The 22,399-nt window shown below is 38.1% G+C and overlaps 1 protein-coding gene and 1 non-coding gene across 6 annotated transcripts in view; both read right to left on the reverse strand.

The window, feature by feature from the left end:
- LOC582795 (protein CASC1) overlaps positions 1–22,127 on the reverse strand; it is a 32,725-nt gene extending 10,598 nt beyond the window's left edge. The window contains exons 1-7 of one of the 5 annotated variants that reach the window (XM_011668708.2): positions 21,998–22,127; positions 15,916–16,024; positions 8,368–8,459; positions 6,835–6,939; positions 3,966–4,106; positions 3,147–3,293; positions 69–172 (exon numbers count right to left, since the gene is read on the reverse strand). In XM_011668708.2, coding sequence (XP_011667010.2) covers positions 69–172; positions 3,147–3,293; positions 3,966–4,106; positions 6,835–6,939; positions 8,368–8,459; positions 15,916–16,024; positions 21,998–22,123 — 824 coding nt within the window. In that variant the 5' untranslated portion in view covers positions 22,124–22,127. Of the gene's footprint in view, positions 1–68; positions 173–3,146; positions 3,294–3,965; positions 4,107–6,834; positions 6,940–8,367; positions 8,460–10,536; positions 10,900–10,957; positions 11,725–13,379; positions 13,739–15,915; positions 16,025–21,997 lie in introns of those variants that run through there. The other 4 variants (XM_030989036.1, XM_030989038.1, XM_030989039.1 and 1 more) reach the window with 4 other exon arrangements.
- Mir2012 (microRNA mir-2012) lies at positions 936–1,019 on the reverse strand. The gene has a single exon (NR_036417.1). It is a non-coding gene; the product is annotated as a microRNA mir-2012 (primary transcript).
- Positions 22,128–22,399: the final 272 nt, after the last annotated feature.

Consider the following 22,399-nt stretch of genomic DNA (forward strand, 5'->3'; position numbering starts at 1 on the left):
TAGTTTACAAGAGGGATTAGACCACTCTGCAAGGTCACTTGACAAGTGGTTATCAACAAGCAATGTACCTTGGGTTCTTGACGAGGTTACCCCATAGCATCAAGACGATATCCTTGTTGCCTTTAGTGAACTGTAGATTACCCGTCTCAGAGTCAGCATGGTTGGAAGCATCCTGAGAGAGAGAGAGAGAGAGAGAAAACAAAACCAAACATGAAATTAAATACACATTGTCAATAATAAACTATGTTTGATGTTTACATGTATGACTGTTCATACTTTGCATGAGAAACAAACAAACAGAAACATCCATTTGTTGCTCATGACTGCTCAAATTAGGAATAAAACAAAACATTTAAAAAAATAAATAAACCAAGTCCTTCCATTGGTATTTGTACTGAAAGATTACATTTTCAAGGTCATGAGTTTCAGCATCTAATCAACATATATGTAGGCTTCTTTTGTAAAGTGAACCCATTCAAAAGCAACTCACAAATAAAGCCTTGCTAATAAATCAGATAACCAGAACATTTTGGGACATGAAACCCTCCACAAATCGTTATTGGCTGCCGTTCTTGTGTTAAACTTGTGCTAAACTTACAGCAGGTCAGGGAAAAAATTAATATTTATTTTTCGGGGGCTACTTTTCGACCTTGCCGGCATGAAAATAACATTCTATAATTTGTTTTACATTGAACTCTATGCAATTTTAAAGGGGCTCTTTTCTGATTTTCGGGGGCTCTTTTGGGCATTTCGGGGGCTATTTCGCCCTGAGCCCCCGTGTATTTTTTTCACTGACTTACAGTATAAAGCTTTGATAAGAATTTGTTTAATGTTATAATTCTAAAATAAATGAAGAAATCTATTTCTTTTGAGAGCGAGCGAGAGCGTAGAAATCAGCTGCTAATGATGGCATGGCGGATGAATGAATGTAAGGCCAGGCACTTGGCAGTACGGACAGATGAACATTGAGAGTAAGATTATTACAACAATGTCCATATGCCAGTACTATCAAGAACCCAGCAATGTGTCCCGTTCGTCGTCTTCGTTAGTTTTCCTTTGCACCGCCAAGATGGAGAGATAGATAGATCGAGAGCCAGCTTCCACCGTTTCTTTGCTTCTTTTCTCGTTTTCTTTTGCACTTTTCAACCTACTCTGCTTAATTGCATCCAACTAGGTTAGGTACTGCTGCTTTTTAATGTCATATTGCAAATAATTATGTCTACAAATATTTGATTAGAGAGGGTATTAGTTTGTAGCTATATTTGCTCAGTAAGGCCAACAAACACTGTGCGTCATCTCAGTATCATCATTTGCAGATATCTTTATGAGCTTCATTTAAAACACGCTTGTGGTGATGATAGCTACATGTGCTGATGTTTGCTATACATGTACACACTTCAGTTAAGAGAGCACTACAGGACACATCAATACTCGATATAAGCATATGCAAGAGAGAATATTTTAGTATCAAATAAATAGGTTCTAATCGATCCACACTTATTTGCAACGTAAACACTGCAAGTCTATTCTCAAGCAAGGTATATCTATTCCAGCAGGCTGCATCTTACAAAGCTGAATGACACCGACACGAGTTCACTTCAAGGTGAAAAACACCCACCAAATCAACTCGAGCATTCACCAGGATATATACACACACCCTAAAGATAACCTTTCCATGAATGAAGCTCTATATATACACACACCAAAACAAGCAATGCACGCACAATTCACCTTTCCTCTTTTGAATACAATAACACACGCAAACACGATAATGCTGCCTAGACAACATTGCAATATTTTTCTTTTAAATGCAACGTATACTTGCAAATTAGTATGATTAATCGTCAGGAAAGCACTGGTTTCATTCAGCCAAGACCTCTCATTAATCACACACACCGAAAGTACGCTAGCTAGCTAGCATGTATGTATGCATGTAATAGAAACTGGTTGGTTGTGCTAGAACAAAGTAACGCACGATGAGAGCCATTGGATTGTCTATTAAAACGAGCATCCACATTACATGCATAGCTGGGATGCTTGGCTGCCTGGCTGCCTGGCTCATGATGATGATGATAATTACAATGGCAGATTAGAGTCCCAAGAGAATGGAATGTTTAATCTGACAACCAAAGTGCAAAGGTCATGGACTGTTGTTATGTAACAACTCATTATCAGATGGTATCTACACACTGTAGGATGCCAATGCATTCAATCATTACCTCTATCTATCTACTACATACCCACTGTACACACACTAGCTACGGAAGCTTCTCCACATGTTATCACTACCGTATGTATGTGAATATAAACTGATGTAATAGGTCTTTTGGCAGCCTATGCTTGGTACCAACATTGCTCTACTTTTACTGTTCACATGTTCGTGGTTCATGAGATTATGCAATTGATCATGATATAATGCAGAGGTGATAGTGAGCACTAAAAAAAAAATAGTTTTTTTGTTTTTCCCCTCGACCACGCCCCCCTTGAGTAAAAAAAGAAAAGAAAAGAGGATTCGTGGGTAAAAAATGGCATCTAACATTCCCCCCTTTTCTAGTAAGAAAATTAGGACAAAATTGGAAAAATTTGGGAAAAAATAGGGAAAAATAGGGAAGAATAGAGAAAATAAGAGGGATCGGGAAAATCAGGATAAAATAGGGAAGAAAACAAAATTGGTAAAAAAAAAAAAAAAAAAATTTAAATATGGATTTTTTTTTTTTAAATCGGAAAGAAAAAAAAAATTGGGAAAAAATCAGGAAAAGTAAAAAAAATTGGGAAACCGATTTAAAACGGGTTTTTATCAGGCCTGATAATGATTACGAATAGGACAAGAAAATGAAAGAACTGAAGATAAGAGTAGTAGAGGAATATTTAAATGAGGAAAGAAGTTTGAGAAGATGAATAATAATTATTAGTACAGTTACACCCCTTTTTTGTTGCGTGAATAGATGAAATTGTTCTGGTTGTTTGCATGTATATTTGTGTTTCTATTGTACTTTATTCATTGTGTTGCGTTGGCTGTTATTAATGTTGGAAAGCATATTTCCACATCTGTGGACAAGAATAAATAACTAATTTCTTGTATAACCTAGTTTTATTTGCCCCAGGGGCATCCCGAGTCCTAACACGCAGCATTGTGTTTAACATACCTTCAATAGAGATACAGTAGCTTCATCTAGCTTGTTGAGGAGTATGTTCTGTAGCTCTATGATGGTTTCTTCATATCTTCTCTCAGTGTTTTCATCTAACTGCTCTTCAGGCGTGTCTTCAAGAAGGAACTCCAACTCACAAATCAACTGCAAATAAAAAATAGAAATAGATAATCATAAAATCAGTTGTAATTTATACAGCACATTTTCCACTGGATACGAAGCGCTTTGAGATGTCTTTCATAGGTCGGTGTTTTGATACAAGTTACAAAGCATTGACAGTGTGAGTTCAATGACTGGTGATGATTTGAATTGAGGGAAGCAGTGGAGGAGAAAGCTGTGCTAATATCCTATTAAAACGCAGAAAGATTATTAGAAATTAATTGAAGATACCCTTTTTAGAGTGGATCTCTCGCCGCTGAGCTTTGGCAAAACCTTCTGCCACACACCACTCAGGTGAAATAAATGGCTACCTGATAGGAAGAAATTACTTTAATGCTTTTCTTTAGCGCCTTATCACGGTGGCTCAACTACAGCCTTTGTATGAAGTGAAGTAGAGTATATTCATATAGTAGCTTCGCTATATACTAATGGACATTAGTGTGGTGGTTATTTTACCTGCATAAATGCTTGTAAGTAAGCAACCAGAGGACCGACAGCTTTAGGTCCTCTCCGAGGTACCTGGTAATGAGGATCAATGCCTTACCAAAGGGCACTAGCGCATCGCCTTGGTTTCAAACCCGGGTCACCGGATTACAAGACCACTGCTTATTCGCGCCTCCTCTATCATATATTATTATTATTATTCTTTATACCAACCTTGAGAGTAAGATGGCTCTCCTTCAGGACGGAGTGGATCTCGTTTCTCTTTGTGTCATCTTTCCAGAGGTTGATATAGGTGTTGATCTCAGCAGGGATGGTAGGATCAGGGCTTCCATCACACAGCATATACCGATCCCACTATACACAAAGAAAGAAACAATGTCAAAGAAACTGATTAAACCATTCACTTGGAATCACACCTAGTACACTTTTATCGGCTGTAAATTCAAGCAAATATATAAGCTATTGCAGGTCCCAATACTCCACTCGCAAAGTTGACAATGCAGGGGGAAGTTCTTTAAATAAAGCTTGAAAATCTCAATTCTTTATCAAGCTAAGGAAGCAATGAAATTGCCAGGCTTTTCTTACACAGTGTTGCTACTAACAAGTCTGACAAGGAGAAATATCAAGACACTGCTTGATGCATGCTGTTTGTGACCAACTGTTTTGGGAGAAAATGGAGAAACTATGACAGTTCTGTGAAGTGTTTCTCTCCACTTACCATAACCTACTTCTCACAACCCCAGAATGACATCATTGACTTTCATTTTTTTGTTTAATGCAGGCGCAGCCAGAAAGTTGTTCCAGTCACTACTTTATTGTCATAGTTTCATATATGGGGGAGTGTGATGTTCCTCTACACAGAGAGCAGGACTAACAGCAATCAAAATGTAATGAAAAAAGTTTTCTTAACATTTAAAATGTGGCCTACTTTGGGGACTGGTACAGACGCCACCAAGTCAGCATGACTCTCTATTCTCTTCTAATATCTTAAGCCCCTTCATGAGGAATTTCCTATATTATTACAAATCTTGAAAAGCGGCTCCACTGTGAGCCCCAGCTTATGTCTCCTAATACAGAAACAAAACCCAATTATCCAATTTGCCTCTGAGAAGCGCCTGTATTCCTGCTCCTCTACTCCTCAGCCTCTCACGCACGCACGCATGGCCTTATGTCCCAGAGCAAAGCAAGCGATGACTGCAGCGTGAGGCATCGCTCACTTAATTCACTGCAGAACAAAAACCTATTATCCAATATCCTCCAGGACAGGGGCCTTGTGATCAAGCCTTATGACTGTAGCTGGTGATGAGAGAATGACAGGAAACTCAGTCATAGTGACTCTTACAAAGAGTAATCAAGGATTTCCGCTCAGTTTCAAATCATCATTCCCCTTTCACCGTTTCATCCAGTCTTTTCAAATAACTTCCATCCTACCCTCGTGGCTCTATGTTGCATCACATCCAAGAAAACACATTCCCTATAGGACACGTCTAACCTAAAAAACTTCTCCAGATTCCCTCCTTCTGCCCCTCCCTCCCTCCCTACATAATCTCATCCTGATTTCTTGAAGCACAGCATATAGACTAGGACTGACTGACTGGGGAAACTAAAGTTATCCTGGGAAGTCGGCCAAGAAAGGTATCCCTTAGGAATCAACTAAAACGTCTATTTTCCAAATCTGACGCCCACACTTCCTTCCAGCATGCGAACAGGCGCTTGACCTTTCTATCACAAGTCTTCTCACCACAGAGTGACCTGAACGAGCCTGTAAACGGCATTCATTGAGAAAATGCGGTTTACAACATGAAGTGCTACTTGAGCCAATGAATCTAAACCATGAACAGAATACTTTTCCCCACTTCATTTCCTCATTGCTCTAACTAACCCAAGCACCTCCATGTAACAAGATTAGAAATGCATGGATTTAAATGTCAATGAAAACTCAACATAGAGAGTCTATCTAAGACATGACACAATATGCAGGATATCTTGAAAAGTTCAGCCTCTCGCGGTAGTCCACTATGAATAAAGTTAGCTAGTGGTGCTTTAAATTTTGTTTTTACCGGAATATTTCAAAATGGTGAAATCTAGTTTTGGTGCCAATATGAAAGGACATGAAACCCTGGATATTTGCGTAGGCTGGTTTATGTGAACCAATGAAAAGAGACTGGATGAGGGGACAGTGCTGTGAGTTTCGTCATCTTTATCTCTACTGAAATCTGTCACCGCTGCTGCATAGCCAACCAATGGATGAGGATGAGTAATTGGATGACATCACTGTAACCCTGTTAATCACCCACTACCTGCCAAGCGAGGGCAGGCCACGCTATGCGGAGGATTTCAATTGAATTAAAGGCTTCCCCTCACCCCACATTGTGCATCCATGAACTTTGAACTTTGAACTCTTGTCCTATCGCAGGACATGTTCACTACACGCCAAGACCAAGAGTGGCTTTTCTATTCTTTCTATTGCATCCCTGTCCCTGAACCCTATGCCTAACTAAATCACTTGTTGGAGGAGTAGATTTGAGATCACAGACTAACTAGGGCAGACTTACTAGGGCAGACTTACATGTACGTATCCCTCACACGCTAGCTATTTACCAGCAGTGAGTTGCACACTACTTTGCAAGCTTTTTTGGGGAAGGGGTACTTTTAAGAGTCTGTATGCGTAAATGTTAAAATTTCACAATCTTGGGGTTCCGAAAGTAGACTTGGGGCACCTATTTGTCTCGGGTGCCTGATAGTGCGAAGCCTAGCAATAAAGGATGAATTCAGGGTAATGTAACGTGTTGATTGGTTGGTTCAGACTCGTTGGCGTGACTGGAGTAAGACAGTACAGAGCCAGGGAAAAAATTCATTTTTTTTTTTTTTGGAGGGGGGGGGGGGGGGGGGGGGGGGCTACTTTTCAAGCTTGCCTGCATGAAAATAGCACTCAAAAATTTGTTTTGCATTGAACTCTATGCAAATTTATGAGGGCTCTTATGGGCTTTTCGGGGACGAATTCGCCCGAGCCCCTGTGTATTTTTTTCACTGTACAGAGCGGACAGTGATTTGAAAGCGATGTGGTCAAAGCTGAACATACCTTGGCCTGTGCTCTCCGTGCCTCTCTAACATGGTGAAGGGCGGTGTAGTTACCCTCCAAGATGGATGCAAGCTGGGCAAGTTCTGCTGCATGTCGCTGATGTTCCTATTAAGAAGATCAAAAATAATATCAGAAAGACTGTTAGTTTCACGGCAATATAGTACAGAAGAGTAATTATCATATACATGTACGCTCGTTCGTTTTCCAGGTTACCGGTTCCGAACAACACATTGAACAACCTAATGGAGTTTGAAGGAATCTCCCCGCATTTAAACTTGCAAAACATGCGCCCATACAACCGGAAAGTGACTTTCGGATCAGGGAGAGAGTGAGGGGTAGAGCGAGTGAGAGAGAGGGGGAGAGAGAGTGAGAGAGAGGGGGAGAGAAAAAGAGAGAGAAAGAGAGATAGAGGATATCCTTTTGAAGGGCGATGATGAAACAATTGTTCATCCAAATGATAATGAAGCTTTTCCTTGCGAGGTTTCTCTGATCAGGATATGTACAATTATGGCTTTAGAAGAAAAAAATCATACCACACTGGCACAACTAAGAAACAAAAGATGAGTAGAGTTTCCTGTGATTAACGTGTCATAATGCTAGGGCCATGACTCAGACAACCTTTTCTAAGTATCAAACCCAGAACATTTGGAAAGTTCTATCTATACGGACGGATGCCAACCATGTAGTAATTTCCTTTGAACTCTCTGTAGTGCGAATCAGTGTAGACATTTAGAACAATTTGAATACTATAAAGTCAAAAAGAGCTCCACAATCGTCTAATGAAAATGAAATTGCTTCTTTTCAGTTAAAGTTGTTTTTCTTTTGTTTAAATCTCCTCTGTAATTGTACAGCAGACTACTTGCAACTGTTTCAAAGAAATAGAGATGCTACTTACATTCAATTGTGAACTTTTTGAAATTTGAATGGTTGGAGTATTTATGTGCAGGAAAAAAAAAGAGGAATTATTTCAAAAGGAAAATATAAGTGTGAGAGATTTAGAAATAGACAATGTGTGTATGGCAATGCAGTAAACCAATGATGCAGGCATAATACTTATCTAACATACTTTGAGTGAGAAATGCACATGTACATCTTAGACTAGACCAGCTAGTCAATACAGTATGCTTAGACAAGTTGGACCTTTATTTATTGTCTCAAGACATTCTTTGCATACCCTACATGTATGTTGTGAGTTTAGAGCCAGAAGGAGGCTGTCTCATATGCTTTAACACAGAGTTAGCCCCCTCTAGGCAGAGGATTATATCTACAAGCTAACATAGGCTAAATCATGCTAACATTGAGTATAGGTGTAATTGCTTCACGGATCCCTAACTAACCCCCTCAAAGCCATAACCGTGTAATATTACTTCCTATTTGAATTCCAAATTGTTATCATTGAATTTTGCGTCCTTAATGAAAACAACACTTATTATTAACTGCAACCTACTGCTTTAGTGAAGGGGTAAAAAAAAAGAAAAAAAGATTACGTAACTTTGAAAAATGTGAACAATTGTTATAAATGTGATAACTTACTTGAGCTAAGATCTTTTCCCTTTCCTCTCGTTCTAATCGTTCTCGTTCCAGACGCTCGTTATCCTCTTGTTCTTTGCGGGCCCGTTCTTCCTCTACAAGAAAGCAAAGCACAAAGAGAAGACAAAATTTAATTTACGGATGTTAACAGGATTCTACAAAATGAAAATGAAATAACAGAACAAGAGATTATTTCCTGTTAGTTATTCAAACATGCAAAGTATGGATTACTATTTAAAGAGCTAAATATAGCCGAAGTATAATCCTGAAATTCATACACTTTGCCTTTCATGGAGGAAATATATGATCTCAGTGTAAGAACATCGAACAAAACATCCTTTTACACCAATTCAGAATTACATTGACTAAGTATAGATATATTTATGTGCAAAAGAAAATACATGATCCACACGTTTGACTATTATCAGTATAGCACAGCATCTCTTAAAAAGCAAGCAGTGTTCAGTCGCGGCAAAACCGCACTGTTTTTTCTTCTTCAGAAGACGTAAGGTGTTCTACGCTTAACATTTCTGTATCTTCTAATACAGAGCTCAGTGAATGTGCGCAAGTCCTTTGTTGTCAGAGAAAAATACATGGGGGCTCAGGGCAAATTAGCCCCCGAAATGCCAAAAAGATCCCCCGAAAGTCCTAAAAGAGCCCCCCCCCCCTAAACTTGCATAGAGTTCAATGTAAAACAAATTAAAGAGTGTATTTTAATGCAAGCAAGTTTGAAAAGAAGCCCACAATTTTTTTAAAAGTATTTTCCCCCGTTTGTTGTGCGCAGGTGCCATTCACATAAACTATTTTTTTAAACATGGCAGCATTTGGGCCATATCTGAACAACCTTTAGTGGACTTGTTGTTTGCAAGACAATGAATATCACACACAACACATTACCAGCCAGCCATGGAGGGTTGTTTGAACCCTCACAAGCTAAATTGCAAACATCCCAGCTATCACACAATGGAACACTAAAAGGGCTCTAATTTCCAAGGCACACAAATCAACACACGCCTTCCCCACTGTGTGAATAAAAGTCTGTAACAGTTTGCAATGGATATTGATTAAAATTGGGTTAGTTCAGTGTGTTATATCACAAGTGCTTACGTGTATGTACTGTGGAAGTAGTATATTCAACAACTCGTTAATAATAAATAGAAGAAATAGGAGGCATAATGATATGTACATGAAGTGTGAAATTAAACCAACTACTATACTTTATATAACATTTGTTCAGGGGCTTACAGACTCTCAAAGAAATATTGAGGCTAAGAGACTCTTTAAAGATTGAGGGAGGTTTGTATTCAGAAGTGGTGTCACTAGCCTTGTTTAACGTAAGTTTTTTTTGTTATAAACTTTTTCTTCTAATTTGTTGGGCCCTAAAATAGATCATCATAAAGATACCATATAAAGGAGAGAAAATATTGCATAACTCTTAATATGTAGCTCACATTTAAGAGCTAAATATTAAACAAGTCACATTGCAACATGCGCTTTTTCTTTATCAAATGTTCAGCTCTCGGAAGTACGTATTGACCATGCAGTTATTGTGGAATTATTGTGCTACACTTTTAATATGTACTACTGTAGCTACATCTGTAACTATCTAATACAAATGGAATTTTCACTCTAGTCCACGCACACTGTTGAATATATAATATATGGTGCTTAATCTACAGGTATGTGTGACTTCCTCTTCACTGAATGGTGCTAAAGGTGTAGAGGCTGTAATGTACTGAAAGAGACAATGGGTATTGTCTCTATCACAGTCAAGAACGAAAAGCCAATGGCTTAAACTTTATAGCTAGTAAAAGCCCGGTATCTAGAAAACAATGCTCCTGTAATTCCACCAGTCATGATGTTGCTACAATGTAATTGATTGCCAGAGGAAGTCTATTTCATACAATGAATGGTAAAATCTAGCCTGACTATCTGAGACACTTTGCATGTTCTACCGCATTACATTTAATACGCACACACAACACATCCAAGTAATACAAAGAGTCAATTATGAAATGCTATCTAAGAGTCATAACATGTTAACACAACATAATTGAATAAAACAAATGTAGGATTTAAATATATTTGATTCTGCAACTACATGTACAAGCCATTACGGTTTGAGTCCATTTCTCTCTATACGAGCCTCAATGCATGACATGTATTGTGTACCTGGTATGAAGGCATCTATACCGGTAGTTCGTATAAGAAAGCTTCCCTCTGCCCTCTGGTTCTCGGTATGGTCACTATGCATCCATATAACACATGTCAGCTCAATGCCCTTCCTATGAACTCAGAAGCTAATAAAACTAAAATGCACAGCAGTGTACACAATACACTCCTATCTACTTGGTAAATTTTAATACTTGAAAGCAATCATAAAAAGCAGCAGCCAGAAAATGATAAGACAATTCTGTACGGATAAATACAAGATAATTTAACTATTATGTTCAATAAAGCAGCATGTGAATTCAGAGTAATTTCCCATTGAAAATACAGAAGGATTTCCAAACCTAAATCAAAATATTTAATTTATCTTGATAAACTTCATTTTGCATAAGAAATTAAAACCAATAGAGAATCTCTTACTTACTTATCCTTGCCGAAAATGATAAATAAACCAGAGGAGAAATTGCTAGACCAGCACTGGTAGAGGAACAAGATGCTTTACTCAGACCAAGGACCTCCAGTTAAAACTCAAGACGAATATTTTGGAGGACCAACCAACCAAGAAACCAACCAACCATGCTCAGACTCATGCATGTTCAGAGTGGGCTGTACAAAAGCTTGACTCTACTACAGCACTCGGCACATGGTTAGTGCATAGCTGTACAATAGACTCCCAAGGCCAGGCCAGGCCAGGCTGTGCACTCACGCACGCACGCACACATGCCTTCTACTGTGTACTAGCTGTGATGCATTGTGGCGGGAAATGTTTGAATGCATGAATGAATAGAGCAGCAGTACTTGAGTTGAGTGAAGAAAAGAGGGAGCCAGCCTTAGAACCTAAGGGTATGCAGAACAGAACAAAGGGCCCTGGTCTACAGGTATGCTCACAGGACAAAGACCCCTCAAACACTAATCTAGATTTCCTGTGAAAGCAATTGCTCATGGTTTAAACCCAAATCCCAGGTGGTTTACCCATTGGGTGACCTTTGAACCTAGGGTCAAATCTAACAAACCAGTGGACCTTCTCTTTATCCTCTGATTACACACATACATTGCATGGACAGTGTAGATGGAGGCCTATGTGTAGTTTAATGGATTGGTTTATCATTGTACATTATTCGATACTGATTTGAAATGTTACCACTGATTTAGCAAGTAGGGCCTCCAGTACATGCATATAACTGATTTCAATATTGAAAGGAAGGTTAGTTTAAAATAAATGTTCTAAATAAATCAATTGGAAGAGCTTTTCCATATGAAATGAAGAGAAAGGGGAACATTATTGATACTTTTCAACATTGAAGCCTAGTCGCGCAAATTCAAAATAATTATTTGAGAATGAATTTGAAATCTAAATAAAGTCATCTTGAATTTTAAAAATCTAGCTCTTAACAATGATAATATATTTTCAAAGGCAGTTTGTACATTAGTTTTTGTTTTTGCTCTGGGTTTTTTTTTTCTTTCCCTTTGAGTATTACATGAATCAATGGAATGGTGAATAACAGTTTTGAAATCGATTAACAAAAGGGAACTAGATTCTCTTGTATTATATTTGACAGTTAATATCCCATAAACCCAAATACCACACATTCATAACGCTTAACTGCCCATTAAATGAAATAAAAGGATGGCAATGTATACACATAATTCAACATCACCGCTTTAATTCATGATAGTAAAATACTCATAAACAGATCTCTCAAAAAAGAGAAAGGAATGAAACAAAAATTGCAAGATGTACGTCAATACAGCGATACTGAACTGAAACAAAGTTATTTTCTTGTTTCTTGGCCATAATTCCAGCAACTGTTCTTCTAAAAACAATTTCTTGACAAGGACTCTAAACTAGCAGTTGTCCAAGACACATAGGTGCTGACAATCCAAGTTTGGACACCCCACCCCCCCCCCCTTCAAATTATTTACAAAACGGCTCGTACTTTATACAGACTCTAAAAATCTTAATCTCAACCCAATTCCATGAAAGTTAGTTTGTAACCCTACCCTAACTATTGCATAATATCACAACCTAAAACATTGAGCAATGCCATTCCCCACCACGTACTGTAGCCTTCCAGTATGGGAAGACCAGTTTGTGTGTGATATCAATTGAGAGAGAATCGGCAGGTGTAACAACAAAAGCAAGCAGACTTTTGACATTTCACAGACCCGAGCATTTCCTCTCGGAAACCATGTAGGAAACAACCTATCCGCTCGGGAGGAATATGCAAAAGATTGTTCATTGTTCGTTTCTCTAGAAACAATAACCGACCAAAACTAATCACACGTAACAGTAACTGTCATGAACAATGAGAGTTGGACAATGTTACAACACTAGACTAGTAGATGTTTGTAAGGTAGGGGTCATAGTCAATAGCTTGTGTTTTTACAGTGTCAAGCGTTAAACGATGTAATCATGAAAAAATTAAGAATTATTGTTGAATTATAGAAGGAAATATTTCCTCTTTCAGATTAGCATTGTATGCACATGTACGTACCTTAAGCATATCTGCTCAAGATTGTTATTCTTTTGAAGCAACATATAGAATATTTTATGTGTCTCTTAGAAATGTTTTTAAAAATTGTGAAACAAGAGCATTTCTTATCAGGATCTAGTCTCTGAGGGGGTAACCTACCAAGTCAAAAGTGCCCCAAAATTAGGATTGATCTACATGTACTATATCCAATATGGCTTTCTTAAATGGAATATTCTACACAAAACTAAATGCCTGAGACTTAACTACTTAGCAAGTTAGCATAGATTATTCAATTTGTATAACTTGATACAAGAGACACCAACAGACACAGTAAGAACACAGCTATTGAAGATTGAGAGATAATGTACAGACCTTGAGGCAATGTCAGTGGAGTCAGTCAGCCGATAAGATCACAGTCTGGACCTAGTCTAAATGTTTCACTGGATCTCACACACCCTACATACGAGGCACTGAGTCCAAGGAGAGACGCTGCTGCACCAGGGATTGAAGAACTGAAGAAGCGCTCAGTCAAAGCCGAAGCTTCCACAAACCAAGAACGGTTCCTTCCGAAGAGGCAAACTGCACGGAACTGATAGACAACGCCCTAAAGTTCTCCCTATTTAAGCCAGCGTGACAGGGCTGGCCAGGCATCGAGGAAAGAGAGAGTTTGTGAATCAGGCCTTGCTGTGAATCACACGAAGAGCTCTGGGCTCATTGGTTCCTAGAGCCGAGAACAAGCCCCTCTTAAACTAAGCCACCTGTGGCAGGCAGGCAACCACTGAAACAGGAAGTACCAACTTCCCTAACTACATCGACCAATCAGAGACGGCCTTAGTCACTGGTGAGACTGACAGGGGGTTGGTTGGTTGGAGTGTGGATGGGCTGGTGGGGGTGGGGTGCAGATTAGAGGAGGGGGGATGTTGGTAATCAACCTGTCCTAGGAATACAACAAAGGTCATCCGCAATAGATGAGAGAACAATGAAAAGTCAAAACGAGATGCATCCGAACGAAGACTCTACATACATGTGTTTCCTTTTACACATTCTAGATGTGAGAACTTGTCATTGTCTGTCAGATTGCATGTTACATGAGCAGGAAAACAAATACACGGGGCTCGGGGCAAATTAGCCCCTGAAATGCCCAAAAGAGCCCCCAAATTTTGCATAGAGTTCAATGCAAAACGAATTAAAGAGTGTTATTTTCATGCAAGCAAGCTTGAAAAGTAGCCCCAGAAATGTTTAACGTCATTTTTTCCCTGTACATGAGTAGGTACTAGCACGAGATGTCTACCTCAATGATGTGCTACTCATCATCACGAATGACATTAACTAGTAGGGCAAAAAGAAATAACACATGTACTGCAACCTTTAATACACAGTTGGACATTCTAAAAATGGACCGTTTTATTATTGATCTTATATGTTTTATACTGTATCTAACCTATAGTTTATTTGTTACATACATGTACATAGTATGTTAGTGCGGGCCTGACAATCTTAGACTCTGTGCTTTGTTCACAAAAATCCTGAAAAATATGGCCCATAATAAAACTCAAAGGGCCCAAAGAGTTCAGGAGTTTGGCTAAATGTTGACATCACTATCTTACAATGGGTAGGAATTAATATACAAATGTAATAGTAGGCCCTTTTCTGTTGTGGATTATTTTAGCATTAGAACCATGTGTTAACCCTTTTTCAGTCATAACATCGGGGGATGAATTTATTCTCTTCAATTTCCATCTACATATATACCTTCTCTTGCAACACTCACCATGCAAGTTCACGCCATTCAAATCATGACCAACGGGTATCACTGCACCTGTCTTGCAAATCTCTATCATTTCAACTCAAATTGGCAACACTTGCTATCTTTCATTCCACTAGTGTACATGTATCAATCTTTTATTATGGAGTGAGGCAGGCAACCAAATATTTCATTCAGTGAAAAAAAATACACGGGGCTCAGGCGAAATAGCCCCTGAAATGCCCTAAAGGGCCCCCGTAATTTGCATAGAGTTCAATGCACAACAAATTTTATAGAATGTTATATTCATGCAGGCAAGCTTGAAAAGTAGCCCCCGAAAATAAATATTAATTTTTTCCCTGATTTCATTTTAATATTTAGCTAAGTACAAGTTATGTGCTGAGAGGAATGAGAAGCGAATGGTATTGCTACAAGACAAAGAAGATTGTTTTTGCTTTTTGCATCAATGTGTCCAAGTGTAGATTATGAAAAGAAAGGACATTTCCAATAAAAGTGTAATCACCCTCTAGACTTCCCAATGCCATTATCAATTACACGTCCACTTCCTCCGTCTAGTTAGTGAGTGCTAATCAGGGAATTGTACTTGACAAAGTCACTAGGGTGGGTATGAGTTATGCCCATGTGTGCTGTAATTATGCTGTGTCCTGCACCACTCACTGGGCCACCCCCCCCCCCCCCCACACACACACACACACACAACCAGGGGGGAAAAATACTTAAACAATTTTGGGGGCTACTTTACAAGCTTGCTTGCATGAAAACAACACTCTTTAATTTGTTTTTAATTTGTTTTGCATTGAACTCTATGCAAATTTTGGGGAGCTCTTTTATGACTTTCGAGGGCTCTTTTGGGCATTTTTGGGGCTAATTCGCCCCGAGCTCTGTGTATTTTTTCCCCCTACCAACACACACACAATGTAGTAACTCACGTTTGTTTTACAACATAATATATTTGAAATGGGCAACATTTGGCTATTAACCAAAGGATAACTTGTGCGGTGCCCAATACTGACTTCAATATATTCTAACTGTTCAAAGCCTTCAAAGAAAACCATGAATATCTTATATTAGTGTGGACTACTGGACGTCCCCTTTAAAAGGAACATTTGCTCAAATAAATTGTATTAAAGAGAATTTGCTGACCTTCTTCCCTTACTTGTTGTGCTTCTTCTTCTTTCTTTAACTTCTCCTTCTCAGCTTTGCTTAGCTTTCCCTTCCCCTTCCCCTTCGCTGATGACTTGGGCTTTGGAGGCTAGGGGAAGAAAGAGGGAACAAAACAATGTATTTCATTCATTCATCCATTTATTCATTCAATCATTCATTCAATCATGTGTAGATTTACTTCATTTGCATACAAACACATCAGTGAAAAAAATACAGGGGGCTCGGGGCAAATTAGCCCCCGAAAGTCATAAAAGAGCACAAAAAAATGTGCATAGAGTTCAATGCAAAACAAATTAAAGAATAAAGAGTGTAATTTTCATAAAAGCAAGCCCCCGAAATTGGTTAATTTTTTCCCCCTGAAATACATATAAATATATCCATTTATAATCTATGCAACATATCCATTAAGGTACACAGGAAACCACATCCTCAGCACTGTATAAAGAGTGTTTCAAAATTCAAATTCAGATTTTAAAAAAGTTACAAGTTTCATAATAAGAATGACAAATAAGAGAACTTAAAAACAAGTTTACAACTTTAAAAAGCCTTTAACGGTTTTCTTTAGCAAAGTTTCCACTACAATATTTTTCAATACATGTGTACATGTATTTATCACTCACTGCTTGTGTTTGTGTTTTTTCTCAAAGCAGCATTTCAAAATCCCTACAAAATAGTACTTGTGATCCATATGGTGCTATCATATCATGCCTGACCAGCCAGCCAGCAAGTGCAACGCCATTCCTGCAGTCTACGTACATGTAAGGTACAATCAGACTGAGAAGAACAAGTATACATGGGCATGGGGGATGTTTCACAACGACTAAGATCGACTTTAAGTCAGGCTTACATTGTAACTATGGCAGGCCATTCATGCCACTGTTTGCTCTCACTGTTTACTACCATTGATCTCTTACAGAACGTACAAATCATTGGTGACAAATCTACAGAATTTATATTTTTTGATATTTCATTATTGAAGGAAAAAATATTATCTAAAGATCATAATTGAGAGAACAATGATGAGAGCAACCAGTGGCATGAATGGCCTGCCACAGTGAAAAAAATACACGGGGGCTCGGGGCGAATTAGCCCCTGAAATGCCCGAAATAGCCCCCGAAAAAATCAGAAAAAAGCCCCTGTAAATTTGCATAGAGTTCAATGCAAAACAAATTTTAGAATGTTATTTTCATGGAGGCAAGCTTGAAAAGTAGCCCCCGAAAAATAAATATCAATTTTTCCCCTGGCCTGCCATAGTTAAGTCCAACTTAAAGTGGATCTTAGTCTTTGTGAAACACCCCCATGCATGCACATCCTCTTCATGGTAAAGCCATTATTTCCATACTGACGATGCGGCCGTCATGCCATCTCAAATTGGCCGCTATATCCGGATGGGTTTTGGCGGACAAGGTCATTCCGTTGGGGGAGAGGTATTAAAAGAATTGAATGACAGATGATCGTGTAGACTCCCATACAATTAATGTACACTTTTGACGTCATGGAATTGTGAGATGGAATTGTGAGACGGTATTCATTCATCAGAAATTAAGAATTTCTTGTAATCATTTTATTATGTGCAAAGTTTATTTGTATAGTTTCCTGAAAAAATGAATTATGTTTGAAAAAAAATGTAATACCTTTGTTTACCTTTCAGTTGGAAATGAAATAAATATGAATATAATAAATATGAATATAATAAATATGAATATAATCATGTGTACATTACCAAAATAAGACAGAAATTCCACAAAAGAAGGAAGACTAAATGAGGTTTGGGGTGTTCAGGGGAAAAGGTAGAAAACTTAAGAATATTTTTACATAAGAGGACCTGTTTTCCTCGCATTTAATTTCTAAATTTGGGAAATATTGGTTCCCCCATCTTTAATACCTTATAACATTGTTCAGATGAGAGGAAAAAGGATGTTGCCAAAGTTTAAATGTTTTTGTCCAAAATACATGTACATCATACCTGTCAACATTGAACAATAAGAATTAGGAATTTTTAGCACGATGTACCTTCGAAAATTAAAAATCGCTTTTGTCGATGTCATGTTACATGTATGTTTTTCTAATTTCTCACCAATTTTGAATGTAATTATTTCCTATTTTAATGTCATACTTTTGATGTCTTTTTAAACATGATTTCAATGTAAAACGTGATATGCAAAATCCCACAATGAATTTCCATGTCATTATTGGACAAAATGGAATTGAATTTAATTGAATTGAATTCACAAAGAAAATGGAAACATATCCATATTTCACATTACAAAGAGCCCAATAAATTTGTTTCTTTGGTTGGTTTTATGCTGTTGTTGCTTTGTTTGTAATGTATACCGGTATTTTAATTTAGAATTTTGTGTTAGTGACAAAAAATTCAATTTGAAATTAAACTGTATCATGTATTCAGAAAGTGTACAGAGTCTAGCTGAACAGGGAAAACAATTAATATTTATTTTTCAAGCTTGCCTGCATAAAAATAATACTCTGAAATTTGTTTTGCATTGAACTCTATTACTCTATGCAAATTTACGGGGGCTCTTTTGGGCATTTTGGGGGCAAATTTGCCCTCAACCCCCCTTTTTTTTTAACTGTAGCTGAATGCTATGTACATGTCTGGTTATAGAGCACATGTTACGATACATGATGTACCTACATGACATGTTATGAACCCATTGGTTAATGTGTAGCCAGAGCTGGGCATAACGGCTACTTCCTTCTATACACAAAGAATGTAGGCTAGTGATGGCTAACTCTTTCCTGTCTTTACATGTAGTTCATAGTGAGGAAGTGTTTAGTTTAGTCATTATCCCTACTATGGCAATATGAATTCCTTATGGCACATTCACAGTATGAGCCTACACAAATATTATTAAAGATATTCATTTTTAAATTCTGTTCTGCAGCCCCTATGGATGAATGCAGGTCTTTCTGTGTTACTATCAAATTAAATTCAGGGCTATTTCAAGGCTCGACATGAACTCAGTTAAAAAAAAAGACGCGGGGTAGGGGCGAATTAGCCCCTGAAATGCCAAAAAGAGCCCCAGAAAATCATAAAAGAGCCAAATCATAAATTTTTATGAGTTCAATGCAAAACAAAGTTAAGAGTGATATTTTCAAGCAAGCAAGGTTGAAAAGTAGCCCCCAAAATTGTTTAAATAATTTTTTCCCCGAGACGAACAGGCACTCAGGGACATACAGTACAGTATATGGCCCACTTTGTGATTTTTTGGTGTCCCACTTAATTAATACATATGATAAGAAACCCACACGTATTTGTGGCTCTGAGTAAAGACTCAAATATAGTGGAGTGAGATTGTAAAGTGATTTACATATTGCATCCATGATCCTCATACATGTACCTAGAATCACTTAGCAATCTCACTGCTTGCTTACTAACAAGCATTTATGCTTTCTTAGCAGTCAGGTAAAATAACCACCACCACCACCACTCAACTATTGACATGTAAGTCTTTACTCAGAGCCACAAATATGTGTGGTTTCACAATGTCACAAAGTGGGTCCCTAATTTATGGAATCACATGTACAGACCTTAGGGGTCTTAGGCCATGTAAAATTGATTTCATGTTGATCGTCCCCGCCCGCTTCCTTTTTGGGGGCCGCCTCCTATTTTTTGTTATTTGTTTTTGTTTTGTTTTTTTTTTTTTTTTGATTTTTTTTTTTTGATTTTTTTTTTTTTGAAAGAAAAAAAACATGAAAAACACTGCTAAAATGGCTCTATTTCTGATTTAAAAAAAAAAAAATTGTCGGCGGCCATCTTGAAAAAAAATAGCCTCGACTGTCGGGGAAAATATACCGAGCGGCCATTTTGAGCGGCCATTTTGAAATATCAAATATCAAATAACATGGTACACCCTCCTCCTCTTTTTCAAAAAATCCGGACGATCAACATGTAATCAATTTTACATGGCCTTACACAAAGATTATAAGTCGAACTTAACAATCGTGGAGAGCCATTTGTAGCCTTAAAATAATAATACCCGGTAAACAAAAGCAAAATTTAAAGTACCGGTACTTTAGACTTTTTATAAATTCCACATCAAGAACATGAAATTTCCCATGATTAAATAGAATTTTTTTTTTTTTTTTGTCAGGGGGGGGGGGGGGGGTGTTTGAACACCCAACCCCCCTCCCCACCCTCTAGATACGCTCTCTCTTGGTTCCAACACACAAAATGACTAAAATGTATCTTGTTTTGATCTGACTCGGGATGGTCTTTTCTTTTTAGAGGACCTTTTAAGTTGGACTTAAAAATTATGGAGAGCCATTTGTAGCTTTTTATATTATATTCAAAAGCAAAAATTAAAGTATTTTAGACTTTTCATAAATTCCCCATCAAGAACATCTCCCATTACAATTGCAAATATTTATGATTTGAATCATCACGTTATGCCTTTTAAAATAACTTTTACAAAATATTATTGACCAAGATATTTTTAGAATTTCGGGGGTGAGCCCCTTGGCTTTTGGTAATAATAATATGGAGAAAAACCTGCTCTTTCATATACCTTAAATACCACTGACTTAAGTTTCACCTTCAGGATCATGAGCAATATAGACCTAGTCTAGATCTAGGTTTGAATTTCAATTTGTTCATAAAATCATTGACCAATTTTGCATGGTCGCGCAATGCACGTAGACTGCATAGGGATGAGTGCAATCTCTATGGGAAGGATTCGATTCTAGCCTAACTAGATCTAGGCCTAATTGTTTGTCCAATAAAGATCAAACAACTTTGTCTTAACTTAAGTCAGTTCTCAAAATTGACAGCTCACAGTCACATATTCACTAATTCAGTCTGAAAATTAAATGATCACCGGAATTAATGATTCAGCCTCATGAACTAGTCTAGACCGAATTTTCCGTCTCTTTCGTTCGTTAGCCTCTTATTGGGGTAGGGTCGGCTCTCTCTTTAGAGACGGAAGCCGTTTATACACATGTCCTTGCTAACGCCACGGCCAGTTCTGGTCGTAGCGTTTTGCCCCCAAAATCCCCCAAAATGTCATTTTACCTCGAGCATGTTATATTGTAAATTAGGCCTAGGCTATAATAAATCAGTTCCACTTACCAACTTGACTGAAATAATCAGTTTAATAGTCCCTTTTTAGGAAATTATGGGTCAAAATCGAAATCCATTTTGAAAATCTTTTTCAACATGGATTCCGATTTTGACCCATAATTTCCTAAAAAGGGACTATTAAACTGATTATTTCAGTCAAGTTGGTAAGTGGAACTGATTTATTATAGCCTAGGCCTAATTTACAATATAACATGCTCGAGGTAAAATGACATTTTGGGGGATTTTGGGGGCAAAACGCTACGACCAGAACTGGCCGTGGCGTTAGCAAGGACATGTGTATAAACGGCTTCCGTCTCTAAAGAGAGAGCCGACCCTACCCCAATAAGAGGCTAACGAACGAAAGAGACGGAAAATTCGGTCTAGAACTAGTCTAGGCCAAGCAGGCCAAAGTATTTCACATCGCATCTGATCTCATTCTCAACACCCATGCACTACCACGCGTTCTCATTCTCTCTCCCCAAATCTCTCCGGTGTGCCGATGCTACATCGTTACAAATCCCGCCAAAATTATACCACGCACCGGCATTTTCTCACATCTCAAGACAGAAAACAAGAACTTATGTTTTTTGCAACATCTGCTAAAAAACAATCCTATTTATTATTATTTTCACCCTCACATACAGCACGTGTTTTAGGGATTAGGGGGATATCACAGAAGTCGATGTCTGGGTCGGTTTTATTGTTTTTCATGGCATTTTGTCACTACAATTGACAACCATTTTGTCGCGAAGCAACATAGCGTGTACACAATGCACACCGCTACGCTTGAAAGCGCCACGCTAACAACTTGCCATATTATCCCTAAAAATGAGCTCGATTTTGGCCCAGTTTCAGGCAATTATAATCGTAACACAAGGCACGGATGGCATCCTTGGCTCACAATGAACGAAAATTAATGCATTATAACACCACAATGAGTCAGCTTCATACGAAATTATCAAATTCTTTCCGCCGGTTACTCACCATGGTGCCTCTGTTTGTTCTCCCTGAAAGATGGCAACGCAGAATTGGGTTTGTACGCATGCGCAGTAGGCTGGAGAGCAGGTCAAATTTTTTGCATAGCCCGCGCTGGTATTTGCATACATGCATCGCCTGATGAATGCGTGGCACAAAGGCCGATTTTACGCATGTTGACTTTTCTTTCACATCGAAAAATAAAGGAATATAAGCAACATTCTTTAAATGGTTTGAATACCTCAGTTATTTGTTTACTTTTATGATCATAAACTGGAGGAACATTTTTAAAAAAAGACTCTCAAGTGTCGTTTATCGACCGATCAGCCGGTGACACAAGTTGGCTATAACTCGGAAGAACCAGAATCTTGAAAATGTAACATAATTGTGGAGAGTGTGGAATTACTTTTG

This window comes from Strongylocentrotus purpuratus, unplaced genomic scaffold (genome assembly GCF_000002235.5).
Source record: "Strongylocentrotus purpuratus isolate Spur 01 unplaced genomic scaffold, Spur_5.0 spur5_scaffold_18, whole genome shotgun sequence".
In the NCBI taxonomy this organism is placed as follows: Eukaryota; Metazoa; Echinodermata; class Echinoidea; order Camarodonta; family Strongylocentrotidae; genus Strongylocentrotus; species Strongylocentrotus purpuratus.